Source organism: Etheostoma cragini, chromosome 4 (genome assembly GCF_013103735.1).
Source record: "Etheostoma cragini isolate CJK2018 chromosome 4, CSU_Ecrag_1.0, whole genome shotgun sequence".
In the NCBI taxonomy this organism is placed as follows: domain Eukaryota; kingdom Metazoa; phylum Chordata; class Actinopteri; order Perciformes; family Percidae; genus Etheostoma; species Etheostoma cragini.
Window position 1 is genome coordinate 7,132,123 of NC_048410.1, and position 18,058 is coordinate 7,150,180.

The 18,058-nt window shown below is 40.9% G+C and overlaps 1 protein-coding gene, 1 long non-coding RNA gene and 3 other non-coding genes across 5 annotated transcripts; 2 read left to right on the plus strand and 3 right to left on the minus strand.

Moving 5' to 3' along the window:
* The first annotated feature begins 140 nt into the window (after positions 1 to 140).
* Positions 141 to 17,977, plus strand: eogt (EGF domain-specific O-linked N-acetylglucosamine (GlcNAc) transferase). The gene is made up of 16 exons (XM_034870211.1): positions 141 to 221; positions 1,588 to 1,842; positions 2,624 to 2,724; positions 3,026 to 3,134; positions 3,366 to 3,460; positions 3,535 to 3,639; positions 5,456 to 5,562; positions 5,797 to 5,900; positions 6,950 to 7,042; positions 7,538 to 7,609; positions 8,372 to 8,458; positions 15,889 to 15,957; positions 16,316 to 16,377; positions 16,514 to 16,633; positions 17,012 to 17,114; positions 17,411 to 17,977. Exons 2-16 carry the CDS (start codon positions 1,639 to 1,641, stop codon positions 17,555 to 17,557), a joined length of 1,578 nt encoding a protein of 525 aa, XP_034726102.1. The 5' UTR covers positions 141 to 221; positions 1,588 to 1,638; the 3' UTR covers positions 17,558 to 17,977.
* trnae-cuc lies at positions 3,890 to 3,961 on the minus strand. The gene has a single exon. It is a non-coding gene; the product is annotated as a tRNA-Glu (tRNA).
* trnae-cuc lies at positions 8,834 to 8,905 on the minus strand. Its single transcript has one exon. It is a non-coding gene; the product is annotated as a tRNA-Glu (tRNA).
* Positions 11,374 to 15,326, plus strand: LOC117943839. Its single transcript, XR_004656445.1, has 2 exons — positions 11,374 to 11,425; positions 14,851 to 15,326. It is a non-coding gene; the product is annotated as an uncharacterized LOC117943839 (long non-coding RNA).
* On the minus strand, positions 13,019 to 13,090 carry trnae-cuc. The gene has a single exon. It is a non-coding gene; the product is annotated as a tRNA-Glu (tRNA).
* Positions 17,978 to 18,058: the final 81 nt, after the last annotated feature.

The following is an 18,058-nucleotide window of genomic DNA, read 5'->3' on the forward strand; positions in this document are numbered from 1 at the left end:
CAACATTCAAAGTAAAATGATCCAAAAATAAGTTTGGATAGCACCTAAAGTATTTAGGATCAGGTGTAAAGACAAAAGTGAAAGGTAAGACAAAGTGAAGTCCACAGTGCCGCCCTGTGGCTCTCTCCACGTATTACAAACCGGTATAAGGTTTCCGGTGTTATGGCGACCACCGGCAACATCATCACTTCAGTCTGGACAATAGCAGGCTGTACATTAAGGTAAACTGTCTCTCACTCAAACTAAAAACCAGCCTTATTTAGACGACCGTCGAAATTGAGTTTTGTGCCCGTCCCAAGTTTTGTATCGTGGAAATGTTAAATATATTTCCCCATCCTGTTCTTTTGCTGGCACATCGGTAACGTTACAGATCTAACGCTAATTAACATGAAGGGGTCTTGGCTTTGTCAAGAACTAACGCTACATGTTAGCCACCACATTAAATATTTCAGACATTAGCCTCCAATAAAGTGTTCTCATATATTATCCTGTAAATGAAAAGAGTACCTAATGCGTTATCAGCTACTTCCACACGTCCTCAGTCGTAAGACTTATCTTACATGCCTATCACGTCACTTAAGTGTTTGCAACGTTAACGCTATATAAGCTTAGCTATTAATTGACGCTAGTTAAAAGTTAATAGTTACATATTAGAGCTAGTTAGCTTGCTAAAAAGAAGTTTGCCTCTTCTCTGTGAGCCCACGTGCGACAAATAGATGAGTAAATAACGTTAGGGGGCCCATTTGACTATAGGGCTAGTGGATAAAACCCTCTGCCTTACATAAACAGTTAAAGGAAAGCTTAAGATAATTGGCTACAACTAGCTAATGCCACCAGAAGAATGTGAAGCTCCGGGCTTTCACATGTTGGTTTACTCCTGAAGTATCTCAGAAAGAGCCGTTGTTTTAATCCAGCACGGCAATTTTAGGCAACATGTTACACCTATACAGAAGTGTTTTGTCTATTTTTTACCTGTTATAACCCCCATGAATTAGCCCTTTGAGAACATCATAATGACTGGTGATATATTAACTCTTAACAACCTATTACCAAACGCACTGTATAGACAGTTTCATCATTTTGTTTCAAGTCACACACAGCAACTTCAGTCCTTCTCAGCTCCTTCAGACGCTCAAAGATTTGGAAGCTATTGTTATACAGCACAGTGTGGTCATTTCAATAACTGCAGTCACACATATATGCTTTGATCAATGGTTGTGGGAGTGAGTATTGTCAGTGGTTGTGGGTGGTGTAAGCACATGCATCCTTGACTTAACAAAATTGCATAGATCATGAAAATATATTTTTCTCATGGGTAAATGCTGATTTGGCCATCTGGAACAGCATAGGTGGGTCACCAGACAGAATTTTTTATTTGCACCTTCAGACTCCGTTATGATTGCTCAGACAACAGACGGAAAAAGGTCAGCAATACTTCCTGCAACAGGACCTCTCCTTATGAGGCGCTCAGATTTGCCTGGAGCTACGTTCCCACACACTTGCCTGTGCTCACATGCTTGGTGTAAGGCTTTCAACCGAGAGAAGTCTGAGTGTGTCTCTCTATTTCTTCTTTTTTTTCCCACACAGAGTGATGTGAAGGGAGAGGCGGCTATCTCACATGTCTGTGTAATTCTGACTATGCTGCTCTTTGTAGCACTGATCCTAGTTTTTTCTTTCACTGTGGTCACCACTGAGAAGGCTGAGATCACCACCTACAAACCACCAGCACCGCTGCTCAACTACAGCAGGATCTCCCTGCTGCCAGAGCACGTACCCTACTTCCTCTACAACAACAAGAGGATCGCCAAGCAATGCCTCCTGGATCCACTGTGCCCTTTTAAGGTAAGATATGTACTTTTCTCAGTGTAGAGTGGTAGCAGGTTAGTTTTGCTGTACTGTGAGTCAAAGCTTTCACTAAGCCCTTTGTTAATTGACCGTCAAGTGCCTTAACGGCCATTGTCAAGTGCCAATATTTAGATCTAGTGTTGTGTAACATAGCAGTATTATGGTTTCTCAGGATAGGCAGTACAATATTTAATAGAGTTTACACTCATTTGGAGTTTTGAATTATGTAATTTCTCTACATTGATGTGCGTGTAAATGGACATTGCTCTCCTGTAGCTGGCAAGTAATAATAGTAATAAACTTTATTTGTGTAACACCTTTCATAAAGTTAATGCAGATCTAAATGCATTACAATAAGGTAATACACACCCCTAGTGCTTTACATGATAACATAGGAAAATGAAGATTAAAAACAGGGAAGATGAGATCAGTAAAATTAAGTAAGTAAAAAACAGGACTGTCCTGACCCTTCAGTGTGTGCCCACAGAGTCTGCTTTTTATCCAACAGGGAAACCCCTATTGTTGCACTTCTCATATTGTGTGTCACAGTTTTTTTGTTTCAAAAATCAATGTCCTTTTAAAATGGTAGTTTGTTAGTAAATTCTTCACACATCACTATATGAATCTCCCTCCCTCTCTCTCTCTCTCTCTCTCTCTCTGTGTCTTGCACACACACACACACACACACACACACACACACACACACACACACACACACACACACACACACACACACACACACACACATAACACATATATACACACGGTTCTACAACAGGGTGCACTGCAGGATCTATCTGCCTGTTGGGGCTACGAGAAGAACTGTGATCCAAGGAAGCGCTTTAGCTATCCAGTCTGTACCAAAGCTGAATCTGGATGGTACTGTTCCTCAAATCACATTCTTACACACTTTATGCTCCCACTTATTTTCTTTTCAGAAGTATAATGCTGTTTACATAATTTACTTTCCACACTCCTAGCAGCCATCAATGATATGTCAGTTGCTCAGTAGTATTAAGCATTTCAAATGATTATAATCTTTAATTCATAGGTATTGAATTTACTGAACCACCGTCTCAATGTTTTTCTAAAGTAATAGTGTACTCATTTAAAGCATGCATGATTGATGAACCATTATGGTCTTGACTTTGCCGATCTGTCTAAATCTCTGGTCTGTCAGGGCCCGTTCTCTGGAGACGGCACAGGAGCTTTTCTGGAAGCAGGCTGATTTTGGCTATGTCAAGGAGCGTCTCTCTGAGCTCAAAACACTTTGCAAGGCCAGCAAGCCAGTAAGTTTACTCATTTCCTCAGTTTCCACGAGCCTACTGAGTCAACAGGAAGAAACAGGTAGAAACAGACAGAGTGTTGAACAAAAGAGTCCATGGACAATATGCCTGAATATAATTAGCTGTTCAAAGGCAGTAGTGAAGGAAGAGTATATTATAGTGTAGAGAACACTCTCACAATATGTAAGGTCCAGATTCATATATATATATCACCTGCTGTTAATATTTTTCCAGGGGGACTCGTCATTAAGATGTAGTAGCCAAACTCGCTTCTGTAAGGCAACTAACCTTTACCTGGACTTGCGTAAGCCGCGCAGAAGTCATGAGAGGTCAGTATATTTAAAAGTGACATGTACGTGACAAAACATCACACTGACACAAACACATCCATGTTATGTCGCAGGTACAAAGAGGACTTCATTCAGAAGGGTGAGATTGGCGGTCGTTGCAGACTGAACAAGCAAGCTCTTGCTGCCGAGGGAGAGCACAAGAGCCCTTTGCAATCTTGGTGAGGCAGAAGACACACATTCACACACTCAGTCACTGAGGTTTAGCCAATTACTTTTGAGAATTGGAGGTAACTCTGTGGTCTCTAAAAGAGGCTCAAAAACACATTCTATCACCGGGAATTGAATCCTGGGATGCGGCAGCGAGAGTGCGGAATCCTGGCCACTAGACCACCAGGAACTAGCTGTTTGGTTGTTGAGCTCAGTTCATCTACGTTTGACTTTTAGTCAATAGACAGGGACAAAACTGCATTCCCTGACCGGGAATCGAACCCGGGCCGCGGCGGTGAGAGCGCCGAATCCTAACCACTAGACCACCAGGGAGTTGCTTTGAAAGCTGGTTAACAGCCGAGCATTGAATGGCATGTGTGACAACTGGCAGGATGGGATTCTTTTGATGTAGTAACACAGACTGTCATTAGGTGGTGCTCTGTATGTATTTTTACTGTATGTCCTGCCTGGAGAATTAGCAGTTACAGTATGTGTCACGTCTACTTTGAGTCAGACCAGCTACTTCTCCATTAGAGGGAGAACAGTGTAGATCAAATATTAAAGTATGTCTGTAAAATCTGTTACAGAGGCATTTGGAGTTATCCATAAGAACAACAGGCTGCCCACGGTAGGAGTAGTAGCCTCCCCCTTCCCCTGCCGTAGAGACTTCTTTGCTGAATGAATTAAAGAAACATGACACATCTTGAGCAGTGACTTTGCATTGTCTTGTTAAACAGAACTAATTAACTCAGTCCGTCTCACCTCACTGACATGAATGAAATGCAACTCCTAGACTACAGCCTAGTCTTTATTTGATGATTTAGCTAAGTTGCCTATTTTTACATTGCATTTTAAGTCTCTGTTCTTATGATCATGTTTATTAAGGTAGTGAAAAACACGCAGTCTTTCCAAAGCAGTCCTGAAAGGAGGGGGGGGGGGGGCACTCTGGAATGTGGGGGTTGAGTTCTTGCTCCATGCTTGTGCTTTGTCAGAAGCATGTGTTGGGCCAGTGGGCCCGTGGCGCAATGGATAACGCGTCTAACTACAGTTCAGAAGATTCTAGCTTCAGCTCCTGGCTGGCTCGTGTTGCTTTTTTCCCTTAGTTGTGCAGTTTTTCTCATAATGTGCACCTAATAAAGCAATTTAGAATGTCATATTCCAATTAACAAACATGTTATTTGTAACCAATCATTATTATTGTGAGTCATCCAGGGACCAACTTTCTTTGTCTTGAAAGATGAATTTCATCAAAGGGATAATTTGCTGATATAAATCCAGTTCTATGTCTCTGTGGATCTTTGTTGGCAGATGAACGATGTTTGGCTTGCCTCCGTGGCACCAGTGCACAGAGTTTAGAGCATCTGAGGTCTGATGAGATCTCAGCGGATCTCAGCGTCATCTGGCTGATCTCGGCAGACCTCCGCTGCTTTGCTCAGCTTTGCTCAGCTGGTAGGCATGACGAGCACTGATCATCTGCACACACTGCCATTGCAGCTAGATTTAAATCAGCAAAACATCTCTTTAAGTGTTAAAGTCTTCAGAAATGTTCTGATTGAAATTTAAGTTATCTACCAAGGGCACGTCACCTTTTATTCTCAAACCATACTACTCACCCCTTGAAGTTAACCTTTATATGAAAGCACCAATAGTCACACCCAAAATATCACATTTTTATGCGTTGCTGTCTGCCACAGTTTCTTAATGCTTTCCAACCTTACACGTGGGTTGTAGTGTTTATTTCCCTGGTGTGCCACCTGTAGCATGTTAATTCAGAACCATTAAAAGTCTATTTACAATACTAAATTGATGTGATGTGCTGTTTTGTAGGTATGCTGAGCTGCAGACATACACAGAGCTGGACTTTCATCCTATAGAGCATGAACACTGTGACGTTGTCATTGAAAAACCCACTGTATTTATGAAACTGGATGCTGGTAGGTAACAAATACTTTACATGACTTTTTCTCTTATTACACCTTAATAAAAAAAACAATACACATGCTTATTATGTGCAATATGCAATAGCAAGAGTTCCATCAAAACACACACTTTGCAAAAACCTTGTTGGAATGTTACAGTAATGTATTGCAAGCTTGACTGCTGAGTATTCTCATTCGTTCCGATACCAGGCCTAAATCAAAAATAATGATTGTATGTTTTTCCAACAGGGGTGAATATGTACCACCATTTCTGTGACTTTGTCAACCTCTACATCTCCCAGCACATTAACAACTCCTTCAGCTCAGATATCAACATCATCATGTGGGACACGGTGAGTACCGGCTGTCTCCCACTACAATTTTAATAAGAGATGGAGAAAGAAATCGATTTTTAGATGCATCGTGATTATTTCTTGTATGATTATATCTCGATGCAGAAAAGTTAATAATCGGAAATTGAAACTCAAATTCAAGCAAACATGCTTGTTATCTCCACTAAAAATGACAACAATTCATTAATGACTTACTTTTTTTAATTTGCTGCACTCTATCTCACCCTTACAGACTGCGACAAAAGAAGATAAATGCTTAGGATGCTCATGTCATTCCTTTATTTAGCTGTCAAAATAAAACACAAGGTAGGATTTTCCATGTGTCCTGCCTCCAGTGAATTGGTAACTTCCTCTTCTACAAAGTAGCTACATAAGAAATAAATGAAAGAGTAACACATTGGATGTGTTCTTGTGTCACAAAGATACAACTCAAGATTTGATTATGTTTTTTTGTCAGATGCAGCACAGTATTTTTGATTTCCTTCTCTGTTAATACTCTTGTAAATAACATGAAAACACAGAGTCATGAAAATATTTGAAGAGTTAAGTGTCCAAGACAAACGGTAAAAAGTATTCAAAATCTGATGTTGGATTTAAGTACTAAAAACCAGCGAGAAAGCCAACCAGAAGTTTATCTGCAATGTACTACAGCCACAGTTGTCAGTGGCATATGTGCCCGATGAAGACCTCAAGGGGAAACACCAGTTGAAAAACAGAATGCTTTACAGATAGCCTTATCCGGCCCATTGTTCCCCCAACTGTTCACCGGGGTAGAGAGGAAAAGGGAAAGAAAAGACTGACAGAGAGAAGGAAAGCAGTGAACTTTCAGCACAAACTGGAAACTGCAATCCAAACAGTGGCAGGCTGTCAGATAATAGTGTGATAAGACCTTTTGTAAAAAAAAACACACAACTTAAGAAAAATACAACCAGCGGAGTTTGAAAACAGAAGACTCAAGTTGATTCTAATTTTATTGGTTTGTTTTTCCATTTCAGATTATTACAGTAATGTGATTAGCATTTGATCCCTTCTTTTATGTCTTTTCCCAGAGTTTTTATAGTTATGGAGATCTGTTCGGTGAAACATGGAGGGCCTTCTCAGACTATGACATCCTCCACCTGAGGACCTATGACTCGAAAAGAGTAGGTATAATGTTGCATGTTTGTGGTCAATGTAAGCTCCTTTTTTGTAAAGGTCTTGAACTCATCAGTCACTTAAGTATGTCTGTTTAAAATACCACCCAAAACGGTTGGTAGTCTAGGATAATGAATTGTTAATTGTTGCTGGGTTTGATTTTTACTGAAAAATTACTCCAGCACACATTAAATATTGTGTTTAGTGTATCCACAAGCAGCAACAAAGGTTTTGATGAAATATAAGTAAGTAAGTAAGAGACGGAAATTAGTATGACCAACCATGGCTGAGCTGATAAGAAATGTGCACCTCATTTAGAGACTAAATCTGTTCCGTCTAAGCACTTGACACTTGAGTGTTCTCTGAGAGCAGCAGTTTAAAAACACCACAGCAATACGAAGGTTTTACATTTAAATTATATATTGCTTGTTATTCATATACACAGACAGATTTCTGTGCCAGGCTGTATGCTTACTCATTGATCTATTCACATCTGTCCACAGGTGTGTTTCAAAGATGCCTTTTTCTCCCTCCTCCCAAGAATGAGATATGGCCTCTTTTACAACACTCCTCTTGTAAGTTACCCCATATGTGTGTGTAGCCACTAACCAAATGTACTTTACATATATGTATTTGCTTTCAACAAATTGCAGTGTCTCATACTTTGAGTGTTGCTTTTTGTTCAATTTATATGTTTTCATCTCACATTTTGTGATAGATTTTGTTTGACCATTTATTGGCGCTTCCTCCCCCACGTGCACAATAATATCCGGTTTAGTCATAAATATGCAGTTTAGGTTAAATATTTACGTGATATATTCAAAAGCTCAGTAAGTACCTATCTAATTTAAATGATAATTCGAAGGAGATTACTATAAAACTGATACCATGTAAATATGTGCTGTCCTGTGGTCCCAGCCTTGAGGTGTGAAATATTGATAGGTCAGCCGCAAGCTGATGCTTTTGATTGCCCCGGCAGCACATGCCATGTTTATATTCATGTACTCACATTTACAGCTGCAGTGCATCAGTGTATGTGTGAGATTCTTGCTTGAGAAATTCATAGGCTCAAATGATATTCAGTCCTGGGAGATTAGAAATATGTTTACAATTGTCAGATTCCCAGTGTGTTACATATTTTCACCTCAACAAGGTGCAATGTACTAGTGTGGCCATATTCAATTTGCTTTCAATTCATTTCAAATCTAAAATAAAAAGATTGCTAATATTTTTGCATGACTACATACAACCAAAGTAGCAATTTTAATACACTGTTTTTGAATTGAATGGATGAAAAACACATATGTGAGAGAAATTGACCCTCGATTTGATGGCAGATCTCAGACTGCTACAGTGAAGGGATGTTCAGGGCGTTCTCCCAGCATGTCCTTCATCGACTGAACATACTGCAGGACGGGCCAAAGGTAGGAAGAACCTTTTTTTAGGAAACACTAATCTACATCTGTTACTATTATATGACAATCTTGTAAACACGGGATTACTTATATTGTAAATTTTCTGCAGGTGATGATTGATCTCAGTGGTAATCTCTCAGGGTGATTTTATTACTACCATAGACTTCAGGGAGAAAGCTCCTCACTAATTGTAGCCTTCTGGATTCTGATCTTTCAGGTTGTACTTTGTAAAGCTGTTTGCCATCTCTCAGTCACTTTTGGTGACAGCATATCCTCCTTGTCTAATTAGTTTTCCGTTGTTTTATGACATTGTCAAATCAATCAAGATTTCAGTGTACTGCCTGTTAACCAAACAATCATTTCAACACTCACTTAAAGAGAGCTTTCCCTGACCGGGAATCGAACCCGGGCCGCGGCGGTGAGAGCGCCGAATCCTAACCACTAGACCACCAGGGAGCTTGTTTGTTGTTTAAGATCAAATCCAATCCTATGCCTTTTGTGGCGCTAGTGTACATTTTCATAGATTACATTACATTTTAAATAAATCATTCAGCATAAGCATTTAGTTTTTAAGTTACAAGACAACACTTAAAGGACATGACTTACAGTCAAAGTGTCAACAACAAACCCAAGGAAAGCATGGACAGGTAGAAACAAGCCCTGACCTGCAACCAGACAACCCTCTAGAAAAACAAGTCCAGATTCTAGGCAGACATGGCTCCCTGGGCCAGAACTTTGTTAGTAGTGAAAGTAGTTGAATGGATGCTTGCAGGTTTACTATTTTGTCTAACTAGTGTCTCCAAACTTACCTCCATTACAACTTGTCTCCAGCTAGTTGTACCACAGCACTTGCTTTAAAAAAATTGAAAATATGTTTTTATCTCTTTTCAGTGTTGTAGTTTGTAGACATGGTTAGGCACTTTTAATGACATTTTGAACATGTTTAGAGGCTAAAACAAGTTTAAAAAGTGCCCTGTTTAAGCCTGTTGGGTGCTAACTGTAGCAGGAGGATAACACGGTATAGGCAGCACCGATGTTTTTTTCTCTCTCTAACAACACTCGAAATTTACAACCAACAGAGCTTTGTGTTGGAAACGACCGGAATTCTCCTTTAAGGACTGATTTCAGATTATTTTATAGGCGATAAAAGAAACTGCTTTACTGATCAACCATTCCTTGCATTTGTTGAGCAAATTCAGGGTGTTACACTAGATTTTAAATTGAGGAGCTGAATGAGCAACCATGTGCGATGGAAAGCCAAGCCACTACACTCAGATTTCCCTGTAGGTGATTTTATTACTACAATAAACTGAGGGAAATAGCTCCTCACTGATTGTAGCCTCCTGGTTTCTGAAGGAGCACATGCATAAGTACGCTACGGGGATGCACACATATAGTGGGGAGAACAAGTATTTGAAACACTGCTGATTTTGCAGGTTTTCCTTCTTACAAAGCACGTAGAGGTCTGTCATTTTTATCATAGGTACACTTCAACTGTATTGTATTTTTGGTATTTTAAATAATTAATTTGCATTTTATTGCACGACATAAGTATTTGATACACCAGAAAATCAGAACTTAATATTTGGTACAGAAAACTTTGTTTTATAATTCCAGAGATCAAACGTTTCCTCTAGTTCTTGACCAGGTTTGCACACACCGCAGCAGGGATTTTGGCCCACTCCTCCATACAGACCTTCTCCAGAGCCTTCAGGTTTCAGGGCTGTCGCTGGGCAATACGGACTTTCAGCTCCCTCCAAAGATTTTCTATTGGGTTCAGGTCTGGAGACTGGCTAGGCCACTCCAGGACCTTGAGATGCCACTTACGGAGTAACTCCTTAGTTGCCCTGGGTGTGTGTTTTGGCTCATTGTCATGCTGGAAGACCAGGCCACGAGTCAACTTCAATGCTCTTACTGAGAGAAGGAGGTTGTTGGCCAATATCTTGTTATACACGGCCCCATCCAGCCTCCCCTCAATACGGTGCAATCATCCTGTCCCCTTTGCAGAACAACATCCCTGAAGTAGGATGTTTCCTCCTCCATTCTTCACGGTTGGGATGGTGTTCTTGGGGTTGTACTTGTCCTACTTCTTCCTCCAAACACAGCAAGTGGAGTTTAGACCAAAAAGCTCTATTTTTGTCTCATCAGACCACAGGACCTTCTCCCATTTGTCCTCTGGATCATCCAGATGGTCATTGGGAATCTACAGATGGGCCTGGACATGCTCTGGTTTGAGCAGGGGGACCTTGCGAGTGCTGCAGGATTTTAGTCCGTGATGGCGTACTATGTTACTAATGGTTTTCTTTAGGACTGTGGTCCCAGCTCTCTTCAGGTCATTGACTAGGTCCTGGCGTGTAGTCCTTTGCTGATCCCTGACCTTCCTTGTGATCATTGATGCCCCACAAGGTGAGATCTGGCATGGAGCCCCAGACTGAGGGAGATTGACCATCATCTTGAACTTCTTCCATTTTCTAATAATTGCACCAACAGTTGTTGCCTTCTCAACCAAGCTGCTTGCCTCTTGTCCTGTGCAGCCTTGTGCAGGTCTACCATTTTATCCCTGATGCCCTATCACAGCTCTCTGGTCTTGGTCATTGTGGAGAGGTTGGAGTCTGTTTGTGTGTGTGGACAGGTGTCTTTTATACAGGTAATGAGTGGAGAACAGGAGGGCTTCTTAAAAAAACAACAACAGTGAGAACCGTAATTCTTACTGGTTGGTAGGTGATCAAATACATACAGTATGTCATGCAATAAAATGGAAAATGAATTATTTAAAACTCATACAATGTGATTTTCTGGATTTTTGTATCTCACAGTTGAAGTGTACCAATGGTAAAAATGACAGACCTCTACATGCTTTGTAAGTAGGAAAACCGGAAAAATCGGCAGTGTATCAAATACTTTTTCTCCCCACTGTACTTGCACAGCCACCTGCTTATTCATCTGGCATCTGAATCTCTAAAGCACTCCCTACAGGTGTTTTATGAGCCCAGGTTTTAAGTAATTGACTGTTACTTTTATACGACATCTTGTTTATATACATGGAATGGACACCGTTTTATGAACACCTTTATTACTCATTAAATAGAATAGCAAAGATCTCAGTGGTAATCTTTCAGTTTGCACTTTGAGGTGCTGTTTGCCATGTCCTCTTTGCCAAATTAGTTTTCTTGTTTTTTTCACAACATTGTCAAATCTATCAAGATTGTGGTGCACAACCTGTTATCCAAACAATCATAACAACAGTCATGCAAGGCTCACTTGAAGGGAGCATTCCCTGACCAGGAATCAAACCCGGGCCACGGTGGTGAGAGCGCCGAATCCTAATCACTAGTCCACCAGGGAACTTTTGTGTTGACTGAGATTGTAAACACTGTACCAGTCCCACTTCCTTGTTCAGGAATGCGTTTGGATAAGGAATAAAGGGATCACCTCACCTGTCACCACCTGTATCTATTTAGTGAAAACCATAGAAAGAGTTGTAGGAACACAGAACGAGTCATCACCGTTTATCCTTTCTTTATCAATTTAGAGATTAGAACAATAATAACCGGCAGCATTTAATATTATCTGATCAGAATGTGAATATGTTGAAACTGACCATCATAGACGGGAAACCTATAAGGTCTCTCTCTGCCTTCTGCCTTGTAAATGTTGGTATATGTTCTAGCACCATGAGATTTATGTATAAATAACAAGTTTCAGATTCAGTGACTGTACTACTCTCCATGTGAGACTTTACTGTTCTATAGAGGGGGAAATAGCTCCCTGCTGGTCTTGTGGTTAGGATCTGGTTAGACAGTCTCCGACTTTTGCTCTTGAGTCGGTCAAACTGTTTGCAATCCTATGCCTTTTGGTGGTGCTAGTGTACTTTTTTTTAGATTACATTTTAAATAGATCATACAGCATAATCATTTTTTTGTTTTTAAATTACAAGACAACACTAAAAGGGCATGACTTACAGAGAAAGTGTCAACAACAAACCCAAAGAAAGCATGGACATGTAAAAACAAGCCCTAACCTGTAACCAGACAACCCTCTAGAAAAACAAGTCGAGATTCTAGGCAGACATTAACTCTTGTACCAAAATAGCTTGAGTGAAAGGAGCAACTGGCACAGAGTGATAACAGTTCAAAGCTGTAAGTTGTTTGCTGGGATAGATTACCTCAAGTTACAAGTCTTTTTAAATTTCAAATCAGAGTCAGCAATAACATTGTTTTTGGGCTCATAACTAACAAAGAAACATTTTTCTCTTGCCAAATTTGGAAAATGTTCCCCTCAATAGCAGTTGGTCTCCCTGGTGGCCATTTAAATTTGTGTTGTGTAATCAATTATTCCCGGCTTATCCAGTTGAATATTGTAAATTTTGGTAAATGTTGATAGACATTACACTTAAGCACACGGTGCTGTGTGCCACCTCTCGTCACTTTTGGTGACAGCATTTCCTCCTTTCCAAATGAGTTTGCCTGTGTTTTTCATGACATTGTCAAATGTATCAAGATTGTGGTGCACAGTGTGTTTTCTGAAGACTCTTAATAATAGTTAAGCAATGCTCACATAAAGGAAGCTTTCCCTGACCGGGAATCGAACCCGGGCCGCGGCGGTGAGAGCGCCGAATCCTAACCACTAGACCACCAGGGACTTGCTGTTTGGGTGTTGAGCACAATGTGTTCTTTTACTTCTGTAACTGTAAGCCAAGATATCATAAGGCATATATCAGTTGTGGGAACACAGCACAAATCATCTCCTAATTAATACTATCTGATCTGAATGTCAATCTGTTGAAGTTGCTCATCAAAGACAGGAAAGCTCTAAGTTGTCTCTCTGCCATCACCGCCGTGGACTGGGTTTGATTCCCGGTCATGGAACCAAAGGTCGTCATTAGGTTACCTGTCTTAGTATAGTAGTGTCGATATTTGTAAATTTTATGACATATAAGGGGTTGATCATGTCCAGCAGTATCTCTACATTCTATTTTTGTGGAATATCCTTAGCTTAGTTATATTTTGGAAACTTGTGTTTTTCAGAAACTAAACAGTGAATAGTAGGTCACTTATTTAACCTACTCAAAAGATTAAATACATTATGTAGACTTCTGGGCCATCAGGCGGGGAAGCCATTTAGATTTTTGTTGTATAATCAATGAATCCCTGCTCAACCTCCAGCTTACCCAATTGAATATTCTAAACGTTGGTACATTTTAATATATATTAAACTTGATAATAATGCAATGCTCTAGTTTTACCTGAATCTCTAAGTAACTCCCTAAAGGTGTTTTATGAGCCCGAGTTTTAACTACTTTTTACGTTTACATTTATATTACAATCTTTTTCATATACATAGGATGGACATAGTTTTATGAACATCTTTATAATTCAGTATGATTAAATTTTATAGCAAAGATCTCACTGAAGCTTAAATTGTAAGTTTTCTTTAGTGGATGATTGACCTCAGTGGTAATGTTTCAGGTTGCACTTTATGGTGCTGTTGGCTTAGTCACTTTCGGTGACAGCATTTTCTGCTTCTTCCAAGTTAATTTTCCTGTTTTTTTCATGACAATGTCAAATGTATCAAGATTGTGGTGCACAGCCTGTTATAAAAACAATTATTACAACAGTCATGCAAGGCTCACTTAATGGAAACTTTCCCTGACCAGGTATCAAACCGTGGTGGTGTGAGCACCAAATCCCTTAAACTATGAGATGAAGGTTGTAAACTGATTTTCTCTCGCAATTCACAGTATACTGCATGTCCTTATGTAGAAATAATAGATCCTACGTGGAAAGGTCTTGGAGATAACTTGTAATCATGCACCGGTTTTCACGTTCTCCATCTTTAGAACTGACTTGATTCAGCGACTCTACTACTCTCCATGTGAGACTTTAATGGAAAATTCTTGCCTTGTGGTCTAGTGGTTAGGATTCTGTGCTCTCACCACTGCTTGCACAAAGTTGCAGGTTTCCGTCTCCTACTTCAGTTCACAATTTGGCAGGAACCAATCACAAACTAGCTTATCTACCTGACGCACTATTGGCGGGTTTAACACGATGACAACAGAGAAGCAACCAAGCAGCTTCTTGTCTACATTCAACATAATGGCCACCGAACGCCACCGGAGGGCAGCAACCCATTGATGCCGCTTTTGCTTCTACGTCACCCGGATCGTTGGTCTGATTGTTTGCTGGACTTTCCAATTGCGTACAGAGTCATTTGAACTTTGGCTGTTGGTCACGCCTCTTGCGAAGAGAAACTACAGAGCAGGTTCCAGTACAGTTATGTTAAGGAGCTGCATAATCAACCATGTGCGATGGAAAGCCAAGCCACTACACACTGCTACTACATACTTTCACAGCCACCTGCTTATTCATCCTGCATCTGAATCTTTAAAGAACTCCTTACAGGTGTTTTATGATCCCAGGTTTTAAGTACTCAACTGTATCTTTATGGCCAGCAAAGCCCAATAACTTCTGCTTTCCTTACACATCTCATAAGGTATTCATGGCCTTCACTTGAAATATGCTAAGAGGCTTTTCAGCAAGACATGGGTCTGTTTGCGATATCAGGCCTGCGACTAAATGAGAGGTTTTCTCGGCCCTGACCCTCTCCCCAGATCCTCCTTTCATCCATAGATTAATGACACAACCAGAGACTCACACTGCTGCTCTCCTTTATTGTGTCCTATTCATCCGCCTCTTCCGCCCCTCTAGTCCTATCTCTCCTTCGTCAGAATTTGCTCCGGTCTGGTCTTGCTCAGAATGGCATCTTTTTCAGTACTTTCATTAAAATAGTACTAGTCTCACATTGCCAGACCTATCTCCATAGCGCTGTGTCAGTGCTGGAGTATGGTTTGCTGCACTAGTTAACATTCTGGTTTAGGTGAAAAACAGTGTTTCTTTAAACCAATCACCAGCGTCTTAGGCAGTGCTGTGCCCTGGATATAGCAACAGTGCCCTTTCAAAATAGATAGTGAAGATAGTGGATGGGGAGGAGAATGCCTGACATCTGGAGCATTGCAGAACAGCCGCATGTCTGACTTTATACCAGCTCTATACATCTGGTAAGCTAGACTAATAGTAAGGTGTTGTAGTTAGGCTGGTTTATTCTGTACAGCAGATTGCTCACGTTGTACGTTGCCGTTAGTGTCTCAAGTCTAGCTTCTCTTTTAGAACACAAGGTGGCAGTAGAAGAATATAGAAAACCTTCGTACACACTGCATAAACTAATAAGAGCACATCAGAAAATAAAACCTCTAACTGCACTTTAAAAATACTTACAGTATGTAACGTGATTTCATCTAATGTGTCTTTTCCTCTAATCTTTATGAAAGAGAGATTTTAAGGAGAAGCTTTTCAGTTGTTTTGAATGAGCATCATGTTTTCCCAGATGCCTTTCTTTTCTGTCCTTGGCTGATTGATTATTGGGTGCATTGCTGTTTTCAGGCGGGGCGTGTTCGTGTCACCCTGCTGGCACGCAGCACAGAATACAGAAGGATATTAAACCAAGTGGAGGTGAGTGCAGCACCACCCTCCCTCCTTTCTTCATTCTTGCTATCATTTCTTTCTTTCTTACTTTCTTGCACTTGCTCTGTTCCATTCATCCTTTTCTGCCACCTGCCACCTTTTCCTTCTCTGTCATTCACTTTCCCTCTTTGTCGCTTTCTCTTTCGTCACGCTATACAACTTTCTCACGTCCCAAGCCCTTTCTTTTCCACCATTGATTTACTGCCCAAATCTGTTAAGTGCCTGTTTAAAATCGTATTTGCTATAAACAGTACAAGTAAAAAAGGCTTGTGATTTATATGGTCACTGCCCGTATTTGTTTGCTTTCTCATTGATCAGAGAGCACGTCCCTCTGTTGTTGTTACAGCTAGTAAATGCCCTCAAGACTGTACCCTTACTGGAGGTCAACGTGGTGGACTACAAATACAAGTGAGTTATAGAGTGCTTGCCACATTACTACATGGGCTCTTCAGCGCGGTTTAGCATTGGGTTGGGATGTAACAGCGCTGATTGTATATGTTTACCCAATAAAGATGATTGGTGTGTCTGCTTGTCTGTCTTTCAGGGATGTTCCCTTCTTGGTGCAGTTGAGGATCACCCACAACTCAGATATCTTTATAGGGATGCACGGGGCTGGTCTCACACACCTTCTCTTCCTCCCTGACTGGGCTGTCATTTTTGAGCTGTGAGTGACACTTTTTGTCCGCCGTATGTGTGCGCGTGTGTAAATGGGAATAAAAAGGCAGAAAAAGACAGAGAGAGGAGCAGGGAGAACGATGGCTTTGACAGCGTACTGGGCCCAAAGTACCCCTCAAACACTTGTGAAATACTGTCTAATTAGCCAGGCATTCATCACACCTGGCTACCCTGCATAGAGGTGTGTGTGTGTGTGTGTGTGTGTGTGTGTGTGTGTGTGTGTGTGTGTGTGTGTGTGTGTGTGTGTGTGTGTGTGTGTGTGTGTGTGTGTGTTTTTGTGTGTGTCTGTGTGAGAGAGAGAGAAAGTGTGAAAGTGAGGCAGACCAAAGAGAGCAAGAGATAAAGTGTCTGCATCTGTGCCTCCCAGATATAATTGTCAGGATGAGAGCTGCTATCGAGATTTGGCTCGGCTACGGGGCATTCGATACGTGACTTGGCAGAAAATGGACAAAGTGCTCCCACAGGACAAGGTAGGGGAAACTCCTGTACCAACCATTAGCTCCCCGCACCTTAGCGTGAGCTTTCTCAATTTACTCACATATACACACACTAACACTCTCATGCATACCTTTAATTATGTGCATTTATAGGTACAGGACTACAAACGTTCAGACTTCTCTTCTCATTTATGCTGTATCTGTAATTTAACTGCAAGAACAACCTGACAATACAAAGGCACACACGACAATGATGTTTTGATGTTGTGTTTCCCAATGTTTACATGTGTCCATTCAGTGGATTCACTTTTCTCTGTTACTTCCCTCAGGGTCACCATCCAACCCTCGGGGACCATCCAAAGTTTACCAACTACTCCTTTGATGTGGGGGAGTTCATGCACCTTGTGCTGGAGGCAGCTGATTATGTTACACACCATCCCAAATGGCAGCGTCATACCGTTCATGATGAACTCTAGAGTCTCTGTGAGTGTGGGACAGAAATCTGGCTGCTGAACAACTTTTAACATGAGCCTGCTGTATGTAATCTAAAGACCTCTTCATAATGGCCGCGTCATTTTTAAAGAATTTTTAAAAGTTACCTCAGTATTTGTTACCTCCTGCGTTGATAGGTCTGGATCAATTAAAGCAATATGGTCTAAAATTCTGGTTTGCATAGCATCCAGCTCTATTAGAGTCAAATCAGTTAAAGGAGGGGTGCCCCGGTAGCTCACCTTGTAGAGCGGGCACTCCATGAACCAAGGTTTAGTCCTTACATGAGTGTCCCAGTGTTCAAATCCAATCTGGGGCCCTTTGCTGCATGTCTTCCCTGTCTCACACTTTCTTGTCTACACCTGTCCTGCCCATTAAAGGCCAAAATTCTCTAAAAATAAATCTTATATATAATATATATTAGTTAAAGGACCAGATGTGTGCAGTCGCAGCATCTGGCGAGCATTGTGTCCTATGTTTCTTCATTA

Bases quoted from the DNA above. Each gene is read 5' to 3' on its own strand.
- eogt (XM_034870211.1), top strand. From the start codon at position 1,639: ATGCTGCTCTTTGTAGCACTGATCCTAGTTTTTTCTTTCACTGTGGTC. The intron at 7,043-7,537 runs GTAGGTATAATG...ATCTGTCCACAG, and splicing joins GGACCTATGACTCGAAAAGA to GTGTGTTTCAAAGATGCCTT. The intron at 7,610-8,371 runs GTAAGTTACCCC...ATTTGATGGCAG, and splicing joins TCTTTTACAACACTCCTCTT to ATCTCAGACTGCTACAGTGA.